General features: G+C 38.0%; 1 protein-coding gene and 1 pseudogene across 3 annotated transcripts; one reads left to right on the top strand and one right to left on the bottom strand.

Annotated features, from left to right (window-relative positions):
* Nucleotides 1-10,481: 10,481 nt before the first annotated feature.
* LOC125679780 (uncharacterized) lies at nucleotides 10,482-13,961 on the bottom strand (annotated as a pseudogene).
* On the top strand, nucleotides 13,826-21,225 carry LOC125660876 (uncharacterized). 3 transcript variants are annotated; one of them, XM_048892689.2, is made up of 3 exons: nucleotides 13,826-14,144; nucleotides 15,849-16,236; nucleotides 18,388-21,225. In XM_048892689.2, exons 2-3 carry the CDS (start codon nucleotides 15,858-15,860, stop codon nucleotides 18,990-18,992), a joined length of 984 nt encoding a protein of 327 aa, XP_048748646.2. In that variant the 5' UTR covers nucleotides 13,826-14,144; nucleotides 15,849-15,857; the 3' UTR covers nucleotides 18,993-21,225. The 3 variants fall into 3 exon arrangements, with proteins under 3 accessions (XP_048748646.2, XP_048748644.2, XP_048748643.2); XM_048892687.2 differs by having other exon boundaries at nucleotides 13,826-14,865; XM_048892686.2 differs by having other exon boundaries at nucleotides 13,826-16,236.
* The last annotated feature ends 208 nt before the right edge of the window (nucleotides 21,226-21,433 follow it).

Here is a 21,433-nt window from a genome sequence, read left to right as displayed (position 1 = left end):
TATTTACATATGCCCGTACAACTGGTCCAGAGACAAACTTATTCTAAATTTATCAATACAATATAAATTAACAAAGTTATGCAATTTGGTATAACAATGTTCAGGTGTCTGTAGGATTGATTGATTGATGTTTTCCGCCACACTCAACAATATTTCAGTTATCTGGTGGCGCCCATTTGTTATTGGTGGAAGAGATAACCCAGATACAATGTACCTGGGAAGAGACCACCGACCTTCCGAAAGTAAACTGGGAAACTTTCTCACTTACCGGCGCGAGCGAGATTCGAATTTGCACCGACAGAGGTGAGAGGCCGTGTGATTTTGAGCGCGTTGCTCTAACCACTCGGCCACGGAGACCCCTTCTGTAGGAAGTACAGATTCAAAAAAGAATTAATTAGCCTTGTGAGTGTGCTAATGGTACTGAGATATCTAAAGGCGTCTTGTAGTAATGATTTAAGGAGGAACTAGAGATATATTTTTTTTTATGAAAAACAAATGTCTTCCCAGGTCCCCAAATTGGAAGTGCTCCAAATCAAACATCCTCCCCTTAATGTACTGCATGGTATGGAGGAGAAAGCATGAGCTCCGATAAGCCACATAGGAAAAGTGTTCACAAACTATTTTACACCCTCCATCCCTCAGATCCACTATACCTTTAAGGAAAGCAATTGGATTCCCCTGTCCCTACAATATGCACATCTGCAAACGACATTGAAGTATTGTACAAAATTTAAAGTTTTAAACACTTCTCCTATATGGCTTATCTGATAGATTTGAAACTTTGTACAATGCTTCACTGCCATTTGTATATGTAGATGTGCATATTGTCGGAATATGAGTGTCCAATTATTTTTGTAAAAGTTACATAATAGTGGATATAAGAGGGGTGGAGGATGTAAAATAGCTTGTGAACTATTCTCCTATATGGCTTACCGAATAGATTTGAAACTTTGTGCAATATTTCATTGCCATTTATAGATGAAATTATTTTCCCAAACGTTATAGTGGATCTAGGAGGGCTAGAGGATGTCAAAATAGCTTATGAACGCTTCTCCTCCTGTATCTATACTTATAAATCAACAAAGCTTGCCAATAAACTCCGAAACACTTGCTCCAGAGTTTATGTTTGCACCTTTACTATCGTTCCACATGTGAGGTGAAGTCCGTAAGCTATAATAGAATTTTACTTGATTAGTAACTATCGTTAATCTAATTAAAACCCTACTTTCGTTTTCGATAAAGTACCCTGAAAATCACAGTGGTGGAGACGCTTTGGCGGATCTAAGCCAGTTTTATTATTTTTAATGGCAACTTAAGATAATACGATATGGGGTAAATCCATTGTTTATCAATGTTTGATTTTGATCCTACAGAAGAAATAATTTTCGATAATATTTTAATAGATAAAATATGTCTGTCCGTTTCTTCAATCCGTGATTTAAGTCTTAAATCGGCAAGATGGAAATATCCAGAACGAAGCGCCAAGTCACTATAGACGATTTTGTCTAAAAGCAATCGCACATCCTCGGGCTTTTCCAGCAAGCCGAAAAGTTGTGATTGGTTTACAACATGATCAGCATAAAATTATGTAGGTGTTCGGTGTTAGTTATACTTATAATACTTTTGACCAGGCTTTATCATTTTATGAAGAACTTAAACGAAGGACATCCCCCCTTCCTAGACCAACGATCTGACACATCGAAAAGTTTTTAAATACGATATTCATCTGATATTTTCGATCTTCTTTAACTTTTTCCCGTGCTTATAGAAGTCACTATTACGCATTTTTGGTATTAATTTATTAACAGTTACTGATATGTACAAACACATGGATAAACACAAAAAAGTTTTTAGTTTAGTTGATCATGTTTTGTGATGACACAGATCGTGAAAGTAAGTAATTAATTAATAACTGTCCAATATGTCAGATATCGAATGGTCCGGGACTGTTCTGGGAAGTTTGTGCCTTATAAATTTAAAGTTAAAACATTTTACCGAAATCATCTTGTACATGTACACTACCTGACAATGTCCAAGAAATCAGACCACTGTTTACAATACAGCAGTCTTTCTGTTTGTCATTCATATAGTGCATTATGTTCTAATTGAATATTGTGTTTAACTAGAAGAAACGACGCCCCTGGTGGGCCCAAGACCAAGCCCTGGTGTGGGGCCCAGGGTGCGAAGCCCTGGTGTGGGGCCCAGGGTGCGAAGCCCTGGTGTGGGGCCCAGGGTGCGAAGGCCCTGGAAGCTCCTTGATTTTACCGATTTCATAGGGCTTTAAATATGTTTCCTATATAGTTATTTTTACTATTTTCTATCAGTTTTAGGAAAAGGAAATTAATAAAATGACGCAAATGATAAGGCTTTTTGGGAAAACAAAGTGTAAGTTCTCCCAATAAAGGTAATTCAATAAATCAGAAGATTCATTTAATTCTCCGAGAGTGAAAGAGATCATTCCTTCTTTTATGGGTTTTTTTTTTTGGCTCAACAAGAGACCACGATGTACTTTAAATTTGAACATTTTAGGGGGAGATGGCAGATGACACCCATCCCCCTCAAATCCGCCACTTCAATTGCTGTCGTAAAATCATAATCTTATTTTCAATACGGAGAGAGAACATTTATGTTACATAAGGAACATCTAATTTGGAGTTATTTACTGTATATGATATCAATAAATATAACAGAACTAATGCACGAAATTATTTATAAATTGTTCTTACATTCTTTTGAGTTAAAGATATGTGGCCGGTCGGCAGGGGATGCTTGCTCCTCCTGGGCGCCTGATCCCACCTCTCGTGTGTCCTGGGGTCCGTGTTTGCCCAACTGTCTATTTTGTATTGCTTATAGGAGTTATGAGATTGATCACTGTTCGTTATCTTCACCTTGCATCTTTCATTCAGTATATTTGTGCAACAATTCAAACATGCATTAAAAAAGCCTTTCGTCTATGCAATATTATTTGTGATGTCTCACACTTGCGCGGGGTTTCATCTAGTGGCTTATATGATTATAACTCATAGGAAAATAATTGGGTCATCCAGTCCCACCAATGTGCACATTTACAAATCTACTAATGGCAATAAAGCATTGTACAAAGTTTCTAGTCCATCCGATAAGCCATATAGGAGGAGACGCGTTCACGAGATTTTGTGACTGACAGACGGACGGACAGAAAGTAAAAAAAAACAATGTCTTCCCCTGAAAGAGAGGAGACATAATAACACACCAGAGAAATTTGAAATGCGAGGAAAGTGGAGGATGTGTACAATATTTTGAAATTGGAGGCTTTCAACGGATGAATTGACTTATAACTACACCTGTATATGCTACAACCCCCCACCCCCCAATATTTATAAAACTACAGTTTCTCGTTTCATGCTAAATTTACTTGATTCAATTGATTAACATTTGTACTTTCATGATAAACGGTGCACAAATACGCCGCAAACCAGTTGCGGATCCAGGATTTTCGAACGGGGGCACATGTGAATGTCATGTATTCGCCTAAATACTCAGAAATGTTGAGTTCTAAATCTGTAGTTTTCATCTATACATGCCAGTAATGTATTGTATTCGTGGCAAAAAATTAGGGAGGCTTTCAATCTGCCACTGCAAACGTTCTCTAACTCTGCGATTAAGCTTGGGGTTTCCTCGTAAGCTGAAATTCTCATCGTCATTTGACCCCGCATTGAATAGCATTGCAAGAAATTCTTCGGGCGCTATTAACAACTTATGAAAGGTGCTAGCAACAAGAGTACCGCAAACGGTACATAATACGCTCGTGAAAACGCTTACATAGGGTGTTTTTCTTAAGCCATGATTTGTAGAGCTTTGCCTCAGGTAGTATCAGTCATCATCATGCTATGCCATACTTCCATTTCATCATATGAATAAAGGGTCTTAGCTTAAAACTCTGACAGAAAGTAGACAGACAAACCAAGAGTTCTGTGTTTAAAATATTTCCTCAAATCTGACCAAGTTCAATAACCTGTAAATATTTAAAACGCCAAAGAAAATTTTAAAACATGTTGAGAATCACAATCCTTGCATTCGCACATCTTGAAGTTATTTACAAAGACCCTAAACTGTGAGAGGAGTACATGAGAGAGAAAAAACATGTCCTGTATTTGATATAATATTTCCTCAACATGGACTAAGTTCATCAGCCTGTAATTTTCTCAAAAATTGAAGAAAATCCCTCTCATTGTCACATTCCTCCATACCCAAACAAATACTCTGTAAAATAATGTCCTCACTTGAAAAATGTGGAAGAAAAAAAAGACAAATCGTGTACACAACAACATGTAATTTTCTCAAAAATTGAAGAAAGTCAAAGTCCTTGTCACAATCCTCCATACCCATACAATTACTCTTTAAAAAAGGAAGTCATCACGCAACAATTGTGGAAGATAAAAAAAAGAAAGACAAATCGTGTACTTTCTATGCAATATTTCCTCAAAACTGAGTAAGTTCATTAATTTGAAGAAAATCAAAATTCCGACCACATGCACACCTTCAGTACCCATACAAATACTCCGTAAATAAGAGTTTTCACTTGAAAACTGTGAGAGGAGTTCACCGGACAAATCTTGTACTCCCCATGTAATATTTCCTCAAACGAACTAAGCTGAACAACCTGTAATTTTCTCAAACATTTGAGAAAATCAAAATACTTGCCACCTGCCCATCTTCAGTACTCATACAAACAATCGCTAAAGCAAGATGGTCTTTACATGAACAATTACGGGAGGAGATCGCCGGAAAAATTATGTACCATCTATATAACAATTTTGAAATAGAGGGACAAACTCCTGCAAGATATGTTAAATGCGATCAAAATTGCAACATGATCTAGAGTGATCCACAAAGAAGCTACATAGGAAGATTCAGCTTGATATGTGAGAGAAATGAAATTAGAAACAGAAAACTCAGAACGGGCGGACGTACAGACGTCGCTGTGCCATAACAGATCGGACAGAGGAACAGGTCAGATAACCACAAAATGCATGATATTGGTTTTTCAAACTGATCAATAGATTTTTTGAATGGGTTGGAAATTCGTTGTTATTTCGAACACAATATTTAAGAAAAAATCATTTTTAATTATCATTTTAGCTTTAAGGTGCCACATGGGCTAAAAGAATAAAATACGAAAACTCGGGAAATGATGTAGAAATGACGATGTCTGAGGAAAAGAAAGAAAGTGACGATGTGCGCAAAGGGGAAGAGAATGATGAAGGTACATACTGCAACTAGAGCATTTACAAAGATTACCAAGATCCTGCTCTGAATTGAAATAATACATGCTATTGTGACCTTGACTTTTGACTTCAATATTTGTCTGCTTTTACCTTCACCTACATGTAATTTTGTACCTAATTTAAAGACTTGATAAACTACTAAGGAGTTATTGTGTCATATAATCCAAAAGTGATTTTCTCACCCAATCTCTTTACTTTTTACCTCGTGACCTCAAGAGGAATGGATGTTTGTTGTTGTTGTTGTTGTTGTTGTTTTAATATAATACAGGGACTGTTAATATTTTGTTAAATTATCAACACACACAAATCCTAATTGACAAACAGGCGGACATCAATACATACAGTGGCTGTAGCATTCCCGATGCAGGGTAGTAGTTAAAAAAATAAAGTTATTCAAAACAGCAATAATACCCCCCTTCACGAAATAACCCACCAACAACCAACCAAAATGATATAGTAAAATTGAACAGAAACAAAACCCAAAGCCTTCACCCATTGTGACACTACATTCTTCAAAGTTTGTCACGGGGGATAGAAATATCCAAATTTAAGTTGATTTGATTAAGGAGGAATACTAAACCAGAGAAATGATATGGATGAAAAGTGAAGGATATGTACAACAATATTTTGAAATTGAAAACTTTCAAATTTACTTCATTTAGGAAAAAAATAATGCAGTTTTCGTAGAAAGAAATCTGGAGGAAAATTAAAACCCTTGCTGGACTTGAACCCGCGATCTACAGTTCAGCAGTCAATGCGGTAACCTACTTAGCTACCCAGCTGGGTAATCAAATCTAAAAGAAATATACAAATATTGCTCATATTTATATTTCCATATAAGTTTAAAAGGAAGTCAGCCATTATGACGATGAAGAGTTACCTATCTGATTCGATGATTAAAAGAAACTTCAATATATTTCAGGTGAGACAATAGAAGTGATGGACGATGCAAGCGATAATAGACCAACGTGGAGACGGTGGGTGGATCAGATTTGTGGAATGCCCACCCAAAGTCATAGCCAAGACGATCCTCATATAGGCGCGAGTATATTTGAAAGAAAATCCAAAATGGCGGACAATTCTGAACGTGAATGCCGCTGTGGGTCTCATTCTGACCGCGTTTCTGTACGGCTTTTATCATTAACTTTGTAAAATGTTGTGACGTAGCTCTGTATAAATAGAACCACTGTCTGAGTGTTATCAGCATGCATACCCATACAATAATTGTATCTAAATTGATTAGAGAACATTTCGTCAGTGGGAGTAGCACAGGGACAGGTCGGGGATTACCCATTGCTGCATGTGCATTAATTCTACGGAGATTGTAGCTCTTGAATCACATGCGTTTGTCTGTTTCATAATCCGACTGCGTGGAGGCTGTGGTCTATTTTTAAAAGTATGCTGTTTGAAACACTGATGTAGAATACTCAAGTACAGGGATCAAAGCTTTCACAGTATCTCCGATCCAATCGATATGTAACTTCTGTGTATTTGAACGGTTTTAAAATTAATAATTGATATACATATCTATGTATCTCCGACACGAGAACGACTCCTTTTTGTTTCGTAGAATTAATGCTTTTATTTAGGGGCCTGGGGTGGGAAATTGAATTTCTTATACTGTACTTAAAATTAAATGAAATAGAATTGAACATGTTTCTTTTATCGTCTCCAAGTGTACGATTATATTTGGTTGAAATATACTGTGCTATGCAAGGTGAAGATAACGAACAGCGATCAATCTCATAACTCCTACAAGCAATACAAAATAGATAGTTGGGCAAACACGGACCCCAGGACACACCAGAGGTGGGATCAGGTGCCTAGGAGGAGTAAGCATCCCCTGTTGACCGGTCACACCCGCCGTGAGCCCCATATCCTGATCAGGTAAACGGAGTTATCCGCAGTCAAAATCAGTGTGCCAAGAACGGCTTAACAATCGGTATGAAACACGTCAGACAGCATTTGACGTCTTCCCAAAATAATACCCGTCGCGGCAGATCAGTGGTTTGAACGTTGGCTTGGTGACCGGAAGGTTGTGAGTATAAACCCCGCTCGAACCATGACTGCGTCAAAAGAAGTGAAACTTGGTATTTTGGATTTAACCTAAAATCGGAGGTTCATTGTTGCGGCAGCCTAAAATTCACATAAAATTTCTTTTAGGTAGGTATTGTGATTTGTCATATGGGAATTCATCTGTATGGTGAAGTGAAAACGAGGATGTGAAGAGTCCCACACCAAAATCCTGTGAGATATATTCATGTGCGCAATGTGTGATGGCTTAGGGAAGTTGAAAAAAGGTCAACTCCTAAAATGACATGATCCTATCATTATAATTGAATCTAAAGCCCCTTTCACATGCGCTTTTTTTACATACAGTGTGCAAACTTTACAAATACGCTTTTGCATCTGGGTATAGTTTGGTGCCGTGAACGGGGGTGATGTGTACATGTAAATGAGTTCTTATACTTACATTGTTTAAAAAACTATAACACAATCCACATTAATCTGGGTTGCTACGAATTGCTAAGGATAAGAGTAAAATTTTTACACAAGATTTAAACATGAGTATTTTTACTCCTAGTACAAAATTTACATCTAGTAAGACACTGTGCAAATCAAATTTACACATGAATGAATTTACTTCTGGTGTAAAATTGCAAATTTTACACACATGTGCAAATTATCGTAATTGTTTATAAAACATGGCATGATTTTCTTTAAATTGCATCTTATTAGAAGTTCTAGTCAGTGACCCTGGTAAATTCAATTTTTAAAACATTATTTTGAATAGCACTTGAGCAGAAAACGAAGTTACATGATAAGGATATATGTCGATTTGATATATCCCTGTGAGCTCGATATCAAAGACACCACAGAGTCGTCGACTTCTGCTTCATGCTTGGATATTTTATTGAAAGTAGACACTAATGGCAAACTGACAACTCAACTCTATGACAAACGGGATGATTTCAGCTTCTCCATCGTCAACTTCCCATATTTATGTAGCCTTATCACCTGCAAGAGCTTGTTCTGCGTATAGTCAGTTTTTAAATCGAGGTAAGCTACTGACAAACAAGTTGATGGTACAGGGGTTTCAACAATCTCGATTGAAGTCAGCATTTCGCAAATTCTATGGTCGTTAGTTTATAACGATCTAGTTCGTCAATACAACCTATCATTGGGTCAAATGCTGTCTGACGTGTTTCATACCGATTGTTAGGCCGTTCTTGTCACACTGATTTTGACTACGGATAACTCCGTTTACCTGATCAGGATATAGGGCTCACGGCGGATGTGACCGGTCGACAGGAGATGCTTACTCCTCCTAGGCACCTGATCCCACCTCTGGTGTGTCCAGGGGTCCATGTTTGCCCAACTATCTATTTTGTATTGCTTATAGGAGTTATGAGATTGACCACTGTTCGTTATCTTCGCCTTTCATCCATCTCATTCTTTGTCTTCAGAATACATCCAGATTGCTTGGAAAATTTATTTACACACAGTTTGCCAATGCAAGTGAACGCATCGCCAATCAATTACATTTACACAAGGAGTAAACTTTGCATAGCGTATTATGTACATATATAAGGTGTAAATGGGCGTATGTGAATATAGCATATTAAGTGCTTATGTTTACTAAAATTAACATTAATTAATTAGTCCGAATTTCCTCTATCAAATGTTCTAAATCGAAAACGTAATCATTTTCAGTGCATATCTTTGAAATTCTTTTGGGTACAGATTAATGTTCAATTTCAATGTTCGCAGTCGAGTTAGGTTAATTTATCTGACCTTGTGATGTTGACAGTGAAGAATGAACATATGATAGTAAGTAATAAATAATTGTTCCCTGACCTAGTTTGAGGCAAAGGTCCTACAAAATCTAGTAACACTCGACTAAAATGTTCTTCAAAAGCTGGAATTGGTTGGAGAGGGAGAGATGGAATTTTCTGATTAGGTTTACCTACAATCTGGCAAACGCGACAAGACTTGCAAAATTCAGAAACATGTTTTCTCAACCTAGGCCAATAAAAATGACTCAAAATCCTGTTACAAGTCTTATTGACACCCAAATGACCTGACATGGGTGTATCGTGAGCAATCTCACGATGTCAAAACGATATATCAAAGGGACGACTATCTGGTGAACGACACGCCATACCTCATCTGGTGGTGCATCAGAAGGTCGCCATTTTCGCATAAGGATCGGTTGGACAATATCAGGGTAAAAAAAAGTCAAATTATCAATTTTAATTTCATGTCATTTAGAACTTCGGACTGTATTTTGAGGTCTGTACTAAGTATTGGATGCTTACTCCTCCTAGGCACCTGATCCCACCTCTGGTGTGTCCAGGGGTCCGTGTTTGCCCAACTATCTATTTTGTATTGCTTGTAGGAGTTATGAGATTGATCACTGTTCGTTATCTTCACCTTGCATTGGAATGATATAATCTCTGCTTCTGTAAGATACATATACTATGAAGTTTCAATTAAAAGCTTGGTAGTTATAGATATTAACTTTTTGCAGCTTGAAACGTGAACACATTTTAATAGTGAAGGATGAAAATGGCCATGAAGTTATGTACAGAACATTTCGAGTACAAAAAGGTAAATCACACACACATACACAAACATACACACACGATTGTACATAAATGTATTTAGTCAAACAATTGGAAGTTGATTGTGTGCATAATATGCTTGAAAACATGCACCTCGGCACATATTTACCATACACATATCACAACCATAAGCAATATCTCTTCTTTTGCCCCCTTGTGTGCACTATTTACACCGTCCACGCCTCTCTAATTTGATGCTCTGATGTCAGCTCAAACCAGCAGTTGTAATAGGTCGTTGTGTGTTTGCATACCTACACTTCTTTCTTTTGGAAAAGTCTGCAAGTAGACACATGACAATATCAAAATGGGTGTGTTTTCTAGGTTTCACAACCCAAGGTGTCATCGTTCAAAGTAGAAAGGTATTAACCAGAGCCACTCCCTCCGTGGCCGAGTGGTTAGAGCATTGCGCTCAAAATCACACTGCCTCTCACCTCACGGGTTCGAATCCCGCTCGCGCCGGTAAGTGAAAAAGTTTCCCAGTTTACTTTCGGATCTCTTCCCAGGTACATTGTATCTGGGTTCTCTCTTCCAGCAATAAAAACTGGGCGCCACCATATAACTGATAAATTGTTGAGTTTGGCGATAAACATCAATCAATCAATCCGATATGAAATTCATAAAGTACCCCCAGTACTCTCTTAATTGTCGCCCACTTTGAGCGATACTGCTTGGCACGATCTACCCCATAGTAGTTTTCCTGGTAGGCAGCAACAGCAGGTGGTCGCTGTATCAACATAACACTCGACGGATGTGGTTGAACCTATATGAACCTGTGAAATAATACGCAAAGTGAAAACGGATATCATACCTTTTTCAGTGATATTGAGTTTCAAATGATGTATATCAAGATCATGAAAACCACGAAAAAGATTCAAATTAGCAGCTTACTGGTTCAGTATATTTCCATGTTCAGGTAATTGAATTGTCAAGCTACATGTATAGTTCCTCAATATTTCCTATAAAATGTGGGTTCTTCGGCTGTTGTGGGAATTTTTTGCAGTTTGTGCTGATCGTGCCATAAGCATAGATGCCATTAGCTTCAAGGTTTTGAAGTTAAGGAATCGATGTTTTAAAAATATCTACAATAGAATTCTTACTTAGAACTTACTAATTTTTTTAATTGTCAATAACTTTATTTTATTAATTACAGAATGAAAACTATTATTTCAGTAAGGTTTTTCTTATTTTTGATGGGTTTTTTATTCTTTGAAAATGATGTTTGTTTCAAATATTGAATCACAGAACATAATTAATCATGACAATATGTCAAATTCAAACGTTTACGTACCTGTCATAGGACAGGTGTTATCTTTTCCATTTTGATAGCTTAGAGAGATGTTTAACCACTCTTTCTCCAAGGTACTGTCCTTGCATTTTATGTTTTCTCAGATATATTTTATAATCATTGGTTCACACCTCATCCAAACCTTCCAGACAAAATCGAAAGCATATTGTTCAACACATGTAACAGTGACTCTAAGATAATTCTAGATTTTTTTTCTTTGACTATCTTGTCCTAAATTCGTTAATTTTCTAATATGATAGTTAGTATTGATAAATTCCTGAAATATCATCACTTTATATTCAGATCAAACATGTATTATGAAATATATACAAGACATTCAACTAATATGATGCATTACTGAACGAAATCAACCTTCAATCCTCGTTTAATAGGTTTTGAGGTGTATACTGTTTTGCAAAGCAATTGCCCTTCTTGAGTATAATCCCCTTGTCCATATTTTGAGTGTCCTTGCTTCACGAATTGTTGAAAAACTTGAATTTAAACACAATGCATCGGAATTCTATAAGTCAAGAGCACTGAATGTTGCATTTCCCGCACAACCCTAGTCTACTCTGAGACCAACCATCAGTTACATTGGCTCTTAATACTAATGAAACTAATGAGCAAGATGTAAACGATCGGACTGGAAAACGTGAGAATTCATGTCAAATTTACTAAGAATTGAAAATATGTATAACGGACATTATTGGAAAACGTGAACATGGTCACCACAGAGACATTGATTGTGTAGTTAAACTTATTAACCAGAACACTGACCACTGTATAAAGAAGGTTACTCAGGTGACTGAGATTTGTACTAAAAAAAAATGGACAAGAAACTGATAAATGCAGAAGAAGCAAAACTCGAGTAAATCGAAAAGGAGCTGTTGAAATTAGCGAAACATCCGAAAGTTACAAGGAAAGACCAACAAAAGACTATTAGATTTAGAAGAAACAACAATCAACTGTCTTCAAAACCTGGGACAGGTACAGGACATGGGTACTATGCTTAACATCTCCAACGAAAAAATTCCAAAACAGATGAACAATCCTCTGTCATATTCAGTTGCTGTTGACAGCATCCATGTGAAGAACAATGGTAAATGCATAGGTATGCAAGAAATGGTGTTGGAAGAGCATCTAGACCAGACGTATTGTTGATTGGTACATCCAATATATGATTGCTTGATTGAATATTGTTTAACGTCCCTCTCGAGAATATTTCACTCATATGGAGACGTCACCACTGCCGGTGAAGGGCTGTAAAATTTAGGCCTATGATCGGCGCTTACGGTCTCTGAGCAGGGAGGGATATTTATCGTGCCACACCTGCTGTGACTCGGTTTTTGTACTCTCATCCGAAGGACCGCCCCATTTATTCGCCTCTTACGACAAGCAAGGGATACTGAGGACCTATTCTAATCCGGATCCCTACAGAAACAAATCACTGTGTACAGTGATCATAGCGATATGTTGATGAATGGTAATCCAAGTCCTGGATATCTGGCTGATGACAAATATCACCTCTCTACAAAAGGGATCTTGATATTGGCAGAAAAAAATTCAAGAAGTCGATACATAACAAGTTGAACTTTCCCCTTCCTGACCGTGGAAGATCCAAATTCTGCTGTAACAAAAGGGGACGCCGTCGTGGTTGCAGCTTCTCTGATCAACCTTAAAGTTCGCCATATTTCGTTACAACAAAAAGGAACACGATCATGGTTGTGAATTTAATTATAAGCCTTAACTACTTCATAGGAAATATTTCATAAATTATGTAAAACTTTCCTTGAATAATTGTCATTTTTGCATGTTTGAATTTTTTGTAATGACCATATGTCTTTTGCTGTCACTGGTAAGGTAGCCACTACAAATTATATAGAGAATATACCAAATGAGAAAGTACAAATATCGAGAATTTAAACAAAATTTCTTAAGACAGTTAGAAACTTTGCATGCTGAAAACCCAAAATCGTACTGAAAATTGATTGAGAGACTTCAAGGAGTTGAAAAAATAACAACACAGATGTAATTGACCTATCAACATTTTACATTCACAACGTTTTCATTAAACAAAGGTTAAACCTTTATGGTAATTAAAAGTTAAATTTGCTTGAACCATTGTAGGAAAACAAGAAAACCTTAAGCTGAGTGATTGTGCCATTTATTGTGCAGATAAATGACAAGGAGTGAACAAAATCACATATAATATAGATTTACCTATAAAAATGTAAATTAATAGCTGGGATAAGGTCAAATGGTGAATAATTTAAACTTAGATATCTTACAGGGTGTCCGGGTAGCGCTCTCGCTTCTCACCGCTGCGACCCGAGTTCGATCCACGTGATCGGCAGTGGTTGTATGTGATAAAGTATGGCGGTCGCCCGCTCGGACACGTGGGTTTCCTCCGGGTACTTCGGTTTCCTCCCACATAAATGACCCCCTAGCGCAAACATCCGTGGATCAAAGGACCCCATTGGAAATAACCTTTCTAGCTTTCATGGGTTATCCTTGGTGTTTATGTATGTATGTTTGTATGTATGTATGTATATACCGAATAAACAATTATTTATAGGTTAATGATAGATCCGAATAAATAAGTTATTATTTAATACGAAGTGAAATAATAACTTTTATGTGACATGTCCATGTATTTTTCCTGTACTTATATGTTCCTATTTTTACATAGTTCTGTTGACATTATACTACACTGTTCAGGGTCTGGGTTTACCCAAGCTGCTGTTTGGATGTTTTAAACCAATCAGCGTGGAACCTTTCTACCATGTGATCATTGTTCTTTGTTCTACTAGAAGGAGAAGCCACGCAAAATTTTGCTACGAAAATTATTGTTATTATTTACTACCTACGAGGATTTTCATCGCAATTTTTCTATGTGTACAATGTGATGTGCGTATGCATTGAACTTTGCTCTGAGATTGGACGTTTTTGCTTGTTTTAGCTTGAACAGTGAGTTGTTTACTTTACACTTTTATTGTGACTGACACAGCGTCACGCCGTGCTTGCGTGACCGGTCTTGTATTTAGGTCACGGAGATGAGCCACAACATAGACAGCCCGGATTTTCTCCATTGTTGTTTATTTGGACATTCGTTTATGACCCGGTTGCAACGCTACATGGACTCGAGCCGGAATTTGAGTAATTTGAACCTAGATCAAGGACAGTTTCGTGTGGTAGTGCGTGCCCGTGGGGGTTTACGAATCGACCATGTACCCCGCTCACCGAATATGTTGTATTTTACAAACATTCCACACGTCTGTTTTATTCAGTTGGGGGAAAATGACATAGCCCGTGGGACTGTGGAGCAGATCTCTCGGGATCTTATCTCTCTGGCATCCTACATGCACCTCGGGATAGGAATCAAAACTGTCATCATTGGACAACTCTTCCGGCGTCAGCCATGGGCGTCATCAGCGGACTTCAATTTCAACACAAAAGTCGTGTCTATAAACTTGAGGTTAAAAGAGCGCTGTATGCGAGAAGAAGAGATATATTTCTGGCACCATAGGGGTTTTTGGAGGGACCTAACCTTCTTGTCCAGAGACGGTGTCCATTTGAATGACCGATCACCAAATAGTCATGTTGTGACCTCATCTCCGATGCACAAATTTTGGAGGAGTGTCCGCTCAGCAATACTTCATTATAGACATACTTATACCTCACACTTCAGGCCAGTATAAATGTGGTATTATAATTCAAATTTGCATGTCTGACCTATTATGTAGTCGTACCTGACACTGATCGACGGTATATTAATCCTTTCAAGTAGACCTAGTACACAAATTAATTTCACTGAGCACGGGACCATACGTGCTCAGGATGTTGCATCATTTCATATATATTATGCTTACTAAACACGTGACTATATGTGTTTAGGATGTCGCACCATTTCATTTATGGTACATTTATGCTTATTAAACACGGGACCTTACGTGTTTAGGATGTTGCACCATTTCATTTATGGTACATAGTATGCTTACTGAGCACGGGACCATACGTGTTTAGAATGTGGCATCAATTCCTGTTATGCTTACTAAACACGGGACCATACGTGTTTTAGAATGTTGCATCACCTCATATTGAATATGATATTGGTATTCCAATGAGTACGGGACCATACGTGCTTGGGAAGTGGAATCATTTCATGTACGAATTGGTTTGTCAAACACAGGACCATATGTGTTTATGAAATGGCATCTTGTCATCTACTTGTACCATGTTGCTCTGAGCATAGCAATTTATGAGTTTATGTATTACATGGCTTTGTATTGGACAGCATGAGACATGCTGCTCATATGCTCTAAATATTAGGTCAGACTTGCATTACACCTTTTTATATTGTCTCTTCCGTCTGCCAATACAGATATATGCAAGCTTACTTTGGCTTCTCCTTTGAATTAAAGCGTTTACTGGGCAGTGATATGCAGGAGACTGGCATATCATTATTGTTTACAATGCGCTAGCTAATTGCGTGATGTTAATGGCATTTGATCAGTTTGCCTTTTATTGATTTAAAGAGTATCTTGTGTATCTCATTATGCCTTCATAAAGACAAAATTTTATGGCTATCTGTATAGTCTTTTCACAGATTTCTTTTCTCCACAGCTTGGGTTACTACATGACTTAACTAATGCTCAGTAGTATGTTTCCTAGGTCTCAGGGATGCCACCAAAACGACCCAAGAGAACCGGTTCGGTTATCACGTCAAAGAAAGCAAGGAGAACATCCCGATCAAGTTCTGCGACCGCTACAGAAGCAGCCGAGCATGTCAATGATGGGTCCAACACAGCTACAGGTACCTCAGGTTCTCCATCCCAGGACCAGGCGATTGATTATGACAGACTGGCAAGTGCAATTTTAAGACAATCTTCGCCTCATTCCGCATTGGACCAATTTCCTAATACCCTTGCCAGTGGGGAAAATACGACTCCCTCATCAGCAGCGGAAATCTCTTCTCCGGCTGTGACTCCTCAGATTGCAGGACTGCAAGCACCTAGTACCACCACTAGCATTGGCACCTTGGTAGACCAAGTCTTTTTAGGTGAGCCAGCAGGGCAAACAAACCCCGAATATGGTAATGCTAATGTTATCCTTTATGATGGTGTACCGTTAGGCTCCTCATTATCCTTCAAAACTAAATCAAAGATTTGGAATAATGAGTATATTGACTTCCGTCAATTGTTACATGCAAGAGAGGAACCACTATCTCTCACTATTTCTACTGGTGTCATTAATCTGCACCAAACCCCACGGTACAAAAACCCCATTTCAGTATCTCAATGGACGGATGCCTTTTTGGTGTTTACATCCGTTTACATTGAAAAGTTCCCTCATCAAGCCCCACACCTCCTCAAGTATGCCCACATGATACGCGAGATACAACGCTTACATGGGGATAATGCTTTCAGGTCTTACGATGAACAGTTTCGTAAACTTAAAGAATCTGTTAATGTTCCCTGGCAGAACCCAATCCAGGAATTACGTTTAAGAGCTGCTACTCTCCCCAAAACGTATAACAAACCATCACAGAATCAGTCCTTTCGAGGTAAATTCTGTTTTCAATACAACAAAGGTGACCAGTGTACCAGAAACCCCTGCTCCTTTAGACACAGCTCTATGCAGTGTAAAGGAAATCACCCAAAATCAAAATGCTCGGATTCATCAAAATCCCAGTATTCCTACCACAAGTCTTCCAACCCCAGTCAAAATAGAAGAATTGATTAAGTTTTTGGGGGGTTACGACTTGGAAAAACTTAAAATCCTAAAAAACGGGTTCTCATTTGGCTTTCATTTAGGTTGTCAGAATCTTCCATATTCCACCACTTCTAGAAATCACAGTAGTGCTTATGAACATCAGTCAGTAATTGAACAATTCATTGCCCAAGGAATAGAGAGTAACCGCATTGCTGGTCCATTCTCTTCTCCTCCTTTTGAACCTTTCATAGCATCTCCTCTGGGTGTTGTCCCAAAATCTGATCCAGGCAAATTTAGAGTTATACATGACCTCTCTTTTCCAAAAAATAATTCAGTAAATTCTATGATACCCCCTGAAAAATCCACTGTACAATATGACTCCATTGATGTTGTCACTGACCTTGTAAAATTTTTCGGTGAGGGTTCTTTAATGGCTAAAGCTGATATTCAGGATGCTTTTCGAATCATACCAATTCACCCAGACGACTACAAATTATTAGGGTTTTCCTGGCAAGGTCATTACTACTATGACAGATGCCTTCCCATGGGTGCATCCAGTTCATGCCAAATATTCGAATCCCTCAGCTGTAGTTTACAATGGTCTATGTGTGAAAAGTTAGGGGCTTTAGGTATGTCGCATATGTTAGATGACTTCTTTTTTATTAGGTCAAAAAATTCCAATACGTGTAATAGGGATTTAAACAATTTTCTTAGTCTTTGTGAGAAAACGGGTATTCCAATCAAAAAAGAAAAAACACATCCTCCAACCACTTGTCTGATTATTTATGGGATAGAAGTGGATTCAATATCGATGGAATGTAGGTTACCGGAACCCAAACTTGTCAAGATAAGAGATCAGTTGCAAAGAACAAAGAAAAGGAAAAAGATCACTCTCAAGCAATTACAATCATTAATAGGTCTTCTCAATTTTGCCTGTTTAATTGTGGTCCCTGGGCGTGCTTTTTTACGTAGACTTATCGACCTAACCTGTGGAGTTAGAAACCCCTCCTTTTTCATTCGCTTAAACTCCGAGGCTAGAGCGGACCTACATATGTGGTCCTACTTCGTGGATAATTACAACAGTAAATCAGTCATCTTACCGGATCTGTGACATTCTTCAGATAAAGAACTATTGTTCACAGATGCGTCGGGTTCAGTAGGATTTGCAGCGGTCTTGGGCACTGAATGGTTTGCTTTGGGTTGGGAGGCAGTAAACGATTTAGCCAATCATCAAATAGCAATAAAAGAGCTTTTCCCGATTGTGTTGGCACTTGAACTTTGGGGCACCATGCTCTCAAACAAGAAAATTTTATTTATGACTGATAACTCGGCAGTGGTACATGCAATAAACAAGCAATCTTGTAAGGAAAAAACACTTATGAAACTCATTCGACGACTCGTCCTCACATCCCTTACTCATAACATCTTTTTTAAGGCAAAACATATTGCTGGTAAGAAAAACACATTAGCAGATCATCTTTCGCGTTTCAAATTTCAGGAAGCATTCACAATAGCTCCACATCTGAATCAACAGCAGACACAAGTGCCAAAAGACCTTTTGAGCATATGAGTCCAACCTGTAGGAAGTTATTGGCTGCTGCCCTATCTACATCGACAGTTGTTGCATACCGCCGCAGCTGGCAACTGCTCCTATCTTGGAAAACTGATATAACCTTTCCCATTTCAGTTACTGATATATGCAATTTCATTGGCTATTTGTTTTCCAGCAACTATTCCTCTAGTAGTATAGCTTCACACATATCAGCTGTTAGTTACGTCCACAAAGTACTGAATGTCACTGACCCTACTCAGGCCTTTGTGACCAAAAAGATTATCAAGGGTTGCCAGGCATTGGGTCCAACAAAAGATACTCGTCTCCCTATTACTGCTGACATTCTACAGCAGTTGTTAAATGCCCTAAATCACACTGTAACCCAGTATTCTCTTAGGATTATGCTACGTGCACTTTTCCTGCTAGCTTTTCATGCCTTCTTGAGACTTGGGGAGATTACAGCTAAATCGGTCAAATCCAGTAAACATCTTTTACAACGCCCGGACATAAGCTTCGAATATCAGGGTACTACTTTGTCAGGGGTTCAATGAATCATGAGGGAGTACAAGACTAACAAGCATCATACTCCTTTAGTTATTTCCCTTCAGTCGGCTACCGATTCAGCTTATTGTCCAGTCCAAGCCTTGTTCACCTACCTGCAGTTCTTCAATCACAGGGTAGGTCCTCTATTCCAAACTATGGATGGCTTACCTGTCACATATTCAAAAGTTACTTCATACCTGAAAACCGCTATCCAGTTCATTGGCCTTGACCCAAACAATTTCAAGGGACATAGTTTTAGGATTGGCGCTGCCACACATGCTGCCTCTTTAGGTTACTCGCAAAACATTATTCAAAAACTAGGCAGGTGGAATTCCGATGCATTCCGTCGGTACATTCGCATACATTCCTTCAGGATTTAAGTATATATCTCAACTAGACATACATGTATTCAATACGAGACAAGGCTGTCTGCGGTTCATGTACTCTCCCCTACATAAAAACACGCCGGTTATCGCATGTTTCATACAGTTTAGAAGTAGTCTACTGTAGGCACATGCCTCTGTTGTCAAATACTGTGCAGAAGTAGTCTGCGGTATAAGGTCAATTCCCGTAGTTTTCAAATACTGTGCAGAAGTAGTCTGTGGTATAAGGTCAATCCCCCAGTTTATTCTATGCCTAGTTTCTTGCATGACACCTCAATACTGGTCAGAAGTAGTCTGCTGTACATGTATTTATGTCCTTATCATAAGTTATCTCCATCCCAAGTCGCGCTCATCACCCGGCATGACAGAAGCGGTCTGTTGCCTCAATGCCTTTCGTCAAGACTTTTTTCCTCCAGAGGGGTTTAATTTAGGATTTTGTTAATAATTTTTCTTATTTTAGTCGTTTGCCCTGCTGGTTGTCGTGTTGTATCCTAAGTGATATTTGGGACACTGTCGTGATAATTTTGTTTTCTTTTGTGATGTACATAGTGTTTTTACTGTTTAGGTTGATAACACATTTATATCTATATAGTTTTTCTTTTGTACATAGATGCTTACTTTTCAACTGAGAAGTTCTTTTTTCATTTTGCCAAGTCGCCTTTGGGTGGGTGGATCCAATATGCTATTGGATTTGTGGCCTGTAGTTTTTACATTACCCACCTTTTTTGTGGACAGGCAGGTTGTGTTGTTTAGATAACAGATTAGTTGATTCTCATATAATTTTATGTGATGTTTGTTGGGGGTCATGTTTTTGGCCCCCATATATCTTTATGTTAGATTTTGCTGGGGGTCAGATTGCATAATACTTATCCAAAGACGTTTACCAATGTTTTCTAGTCTTTTCTGACCCCCATTATTTTGTCAAGTTTCATTTTCGTCATTTTATTAATAAATGACATTTTTTCAATTCAACACTGTGTTACTGGTTCTGCCTGTCATGCCAAAAAACAAGCCTAGTCTACTTGGCAAGGTTAAGCTGAGGCTAACGGAACATAAATAAGTTATTATTTAATACGAAGTGAAATAATAACTTTTATGTGACATGTCCATGTATTTTTCATGTACTTATATGTTCCTATTTTTACATAGTTCTGTTGACATTATACTACACTGTTCAGGGTCTGGGTTTACCCAAGCTGCTGTTTGGATGTTTTAAACCAATCAGCGTGGAACCTTTCTACCATGTGATCATTGTTCTTTGTTCTACTAGAAGGAGAAGCCACACAAAATTTTGCTACGAAAATTATTGTTACCCACCATCCAACCCCAGTACTACCTCCTTTGTAATTGTTTTCTGCCTGTATTGTTCCATTACCCACCTGCCTGTAGTTTTTACATTACCCACCTTTTTGTGGACAGGCAGGTTGTGTTGTTTAGATAACAGATTAGTTGATTTTCATATAATTTTATGTGATGTTTGTTGGGGGTCATGTTATTGGCCCCCATATATCTTTATGTTAGATTTTGCTGGGGGTCAGATTGCATAATACTTATCCAAAGACGTTTACCAATGTTTTCTAGTCTTTTCTGACCCCCATTATTTTGTCAAGTTTCTGGACAGGCAGGTTGTGTTGTTTAGATAACAGATTAGTTGATTCTCATATAATATTATGTGATGTTTGTTGGGGGTCATGTTTTTGGCCCCCATATATCTTTATGTTAGATTTTGCTGGGGGTCAGATTGCATAATACTTATCCAAAGACGTTTACCAATGTTTTCTAGTCTTTTCTGACCCCCATTATTTTGTCAAGTTTCATTTTCGTCATTTTATTAATAAATGACATTTTTTCAATTCAACACTGTGTTACTGGTTCTGCCTGTCATGCCAAAAAACAAGCCTAGTCTACTTGGCAAGGTTAAGCTGAGGCTAACGGAACATAAATATTTATTTTATTTACATTGTAAATTAGTGCTTATCCCAGGTATTGTTATAAAATGATTACAATGTGTAACAAGGTGGCGTACACAAAAAGGCGCCACCAATATCTTATTAAAACGACAAAAT

Source organism: Ostrea edulis, chromosome 2 (genome assembly GCF_947568905.1).
Source record: "Ostrea edulis chromosome 2, xbOstEdul1.1, whole genome shotgun sequence".
Lineage (NCBI taxonomy): Eukaryota > Metazoa > Mollusca > Bivalvia > Ostreida > Ostreidae > Ostrea > Ostrea edulis.
This window is presented reverse-complemented; position numbering and strand designations above follow the sequence as displayed.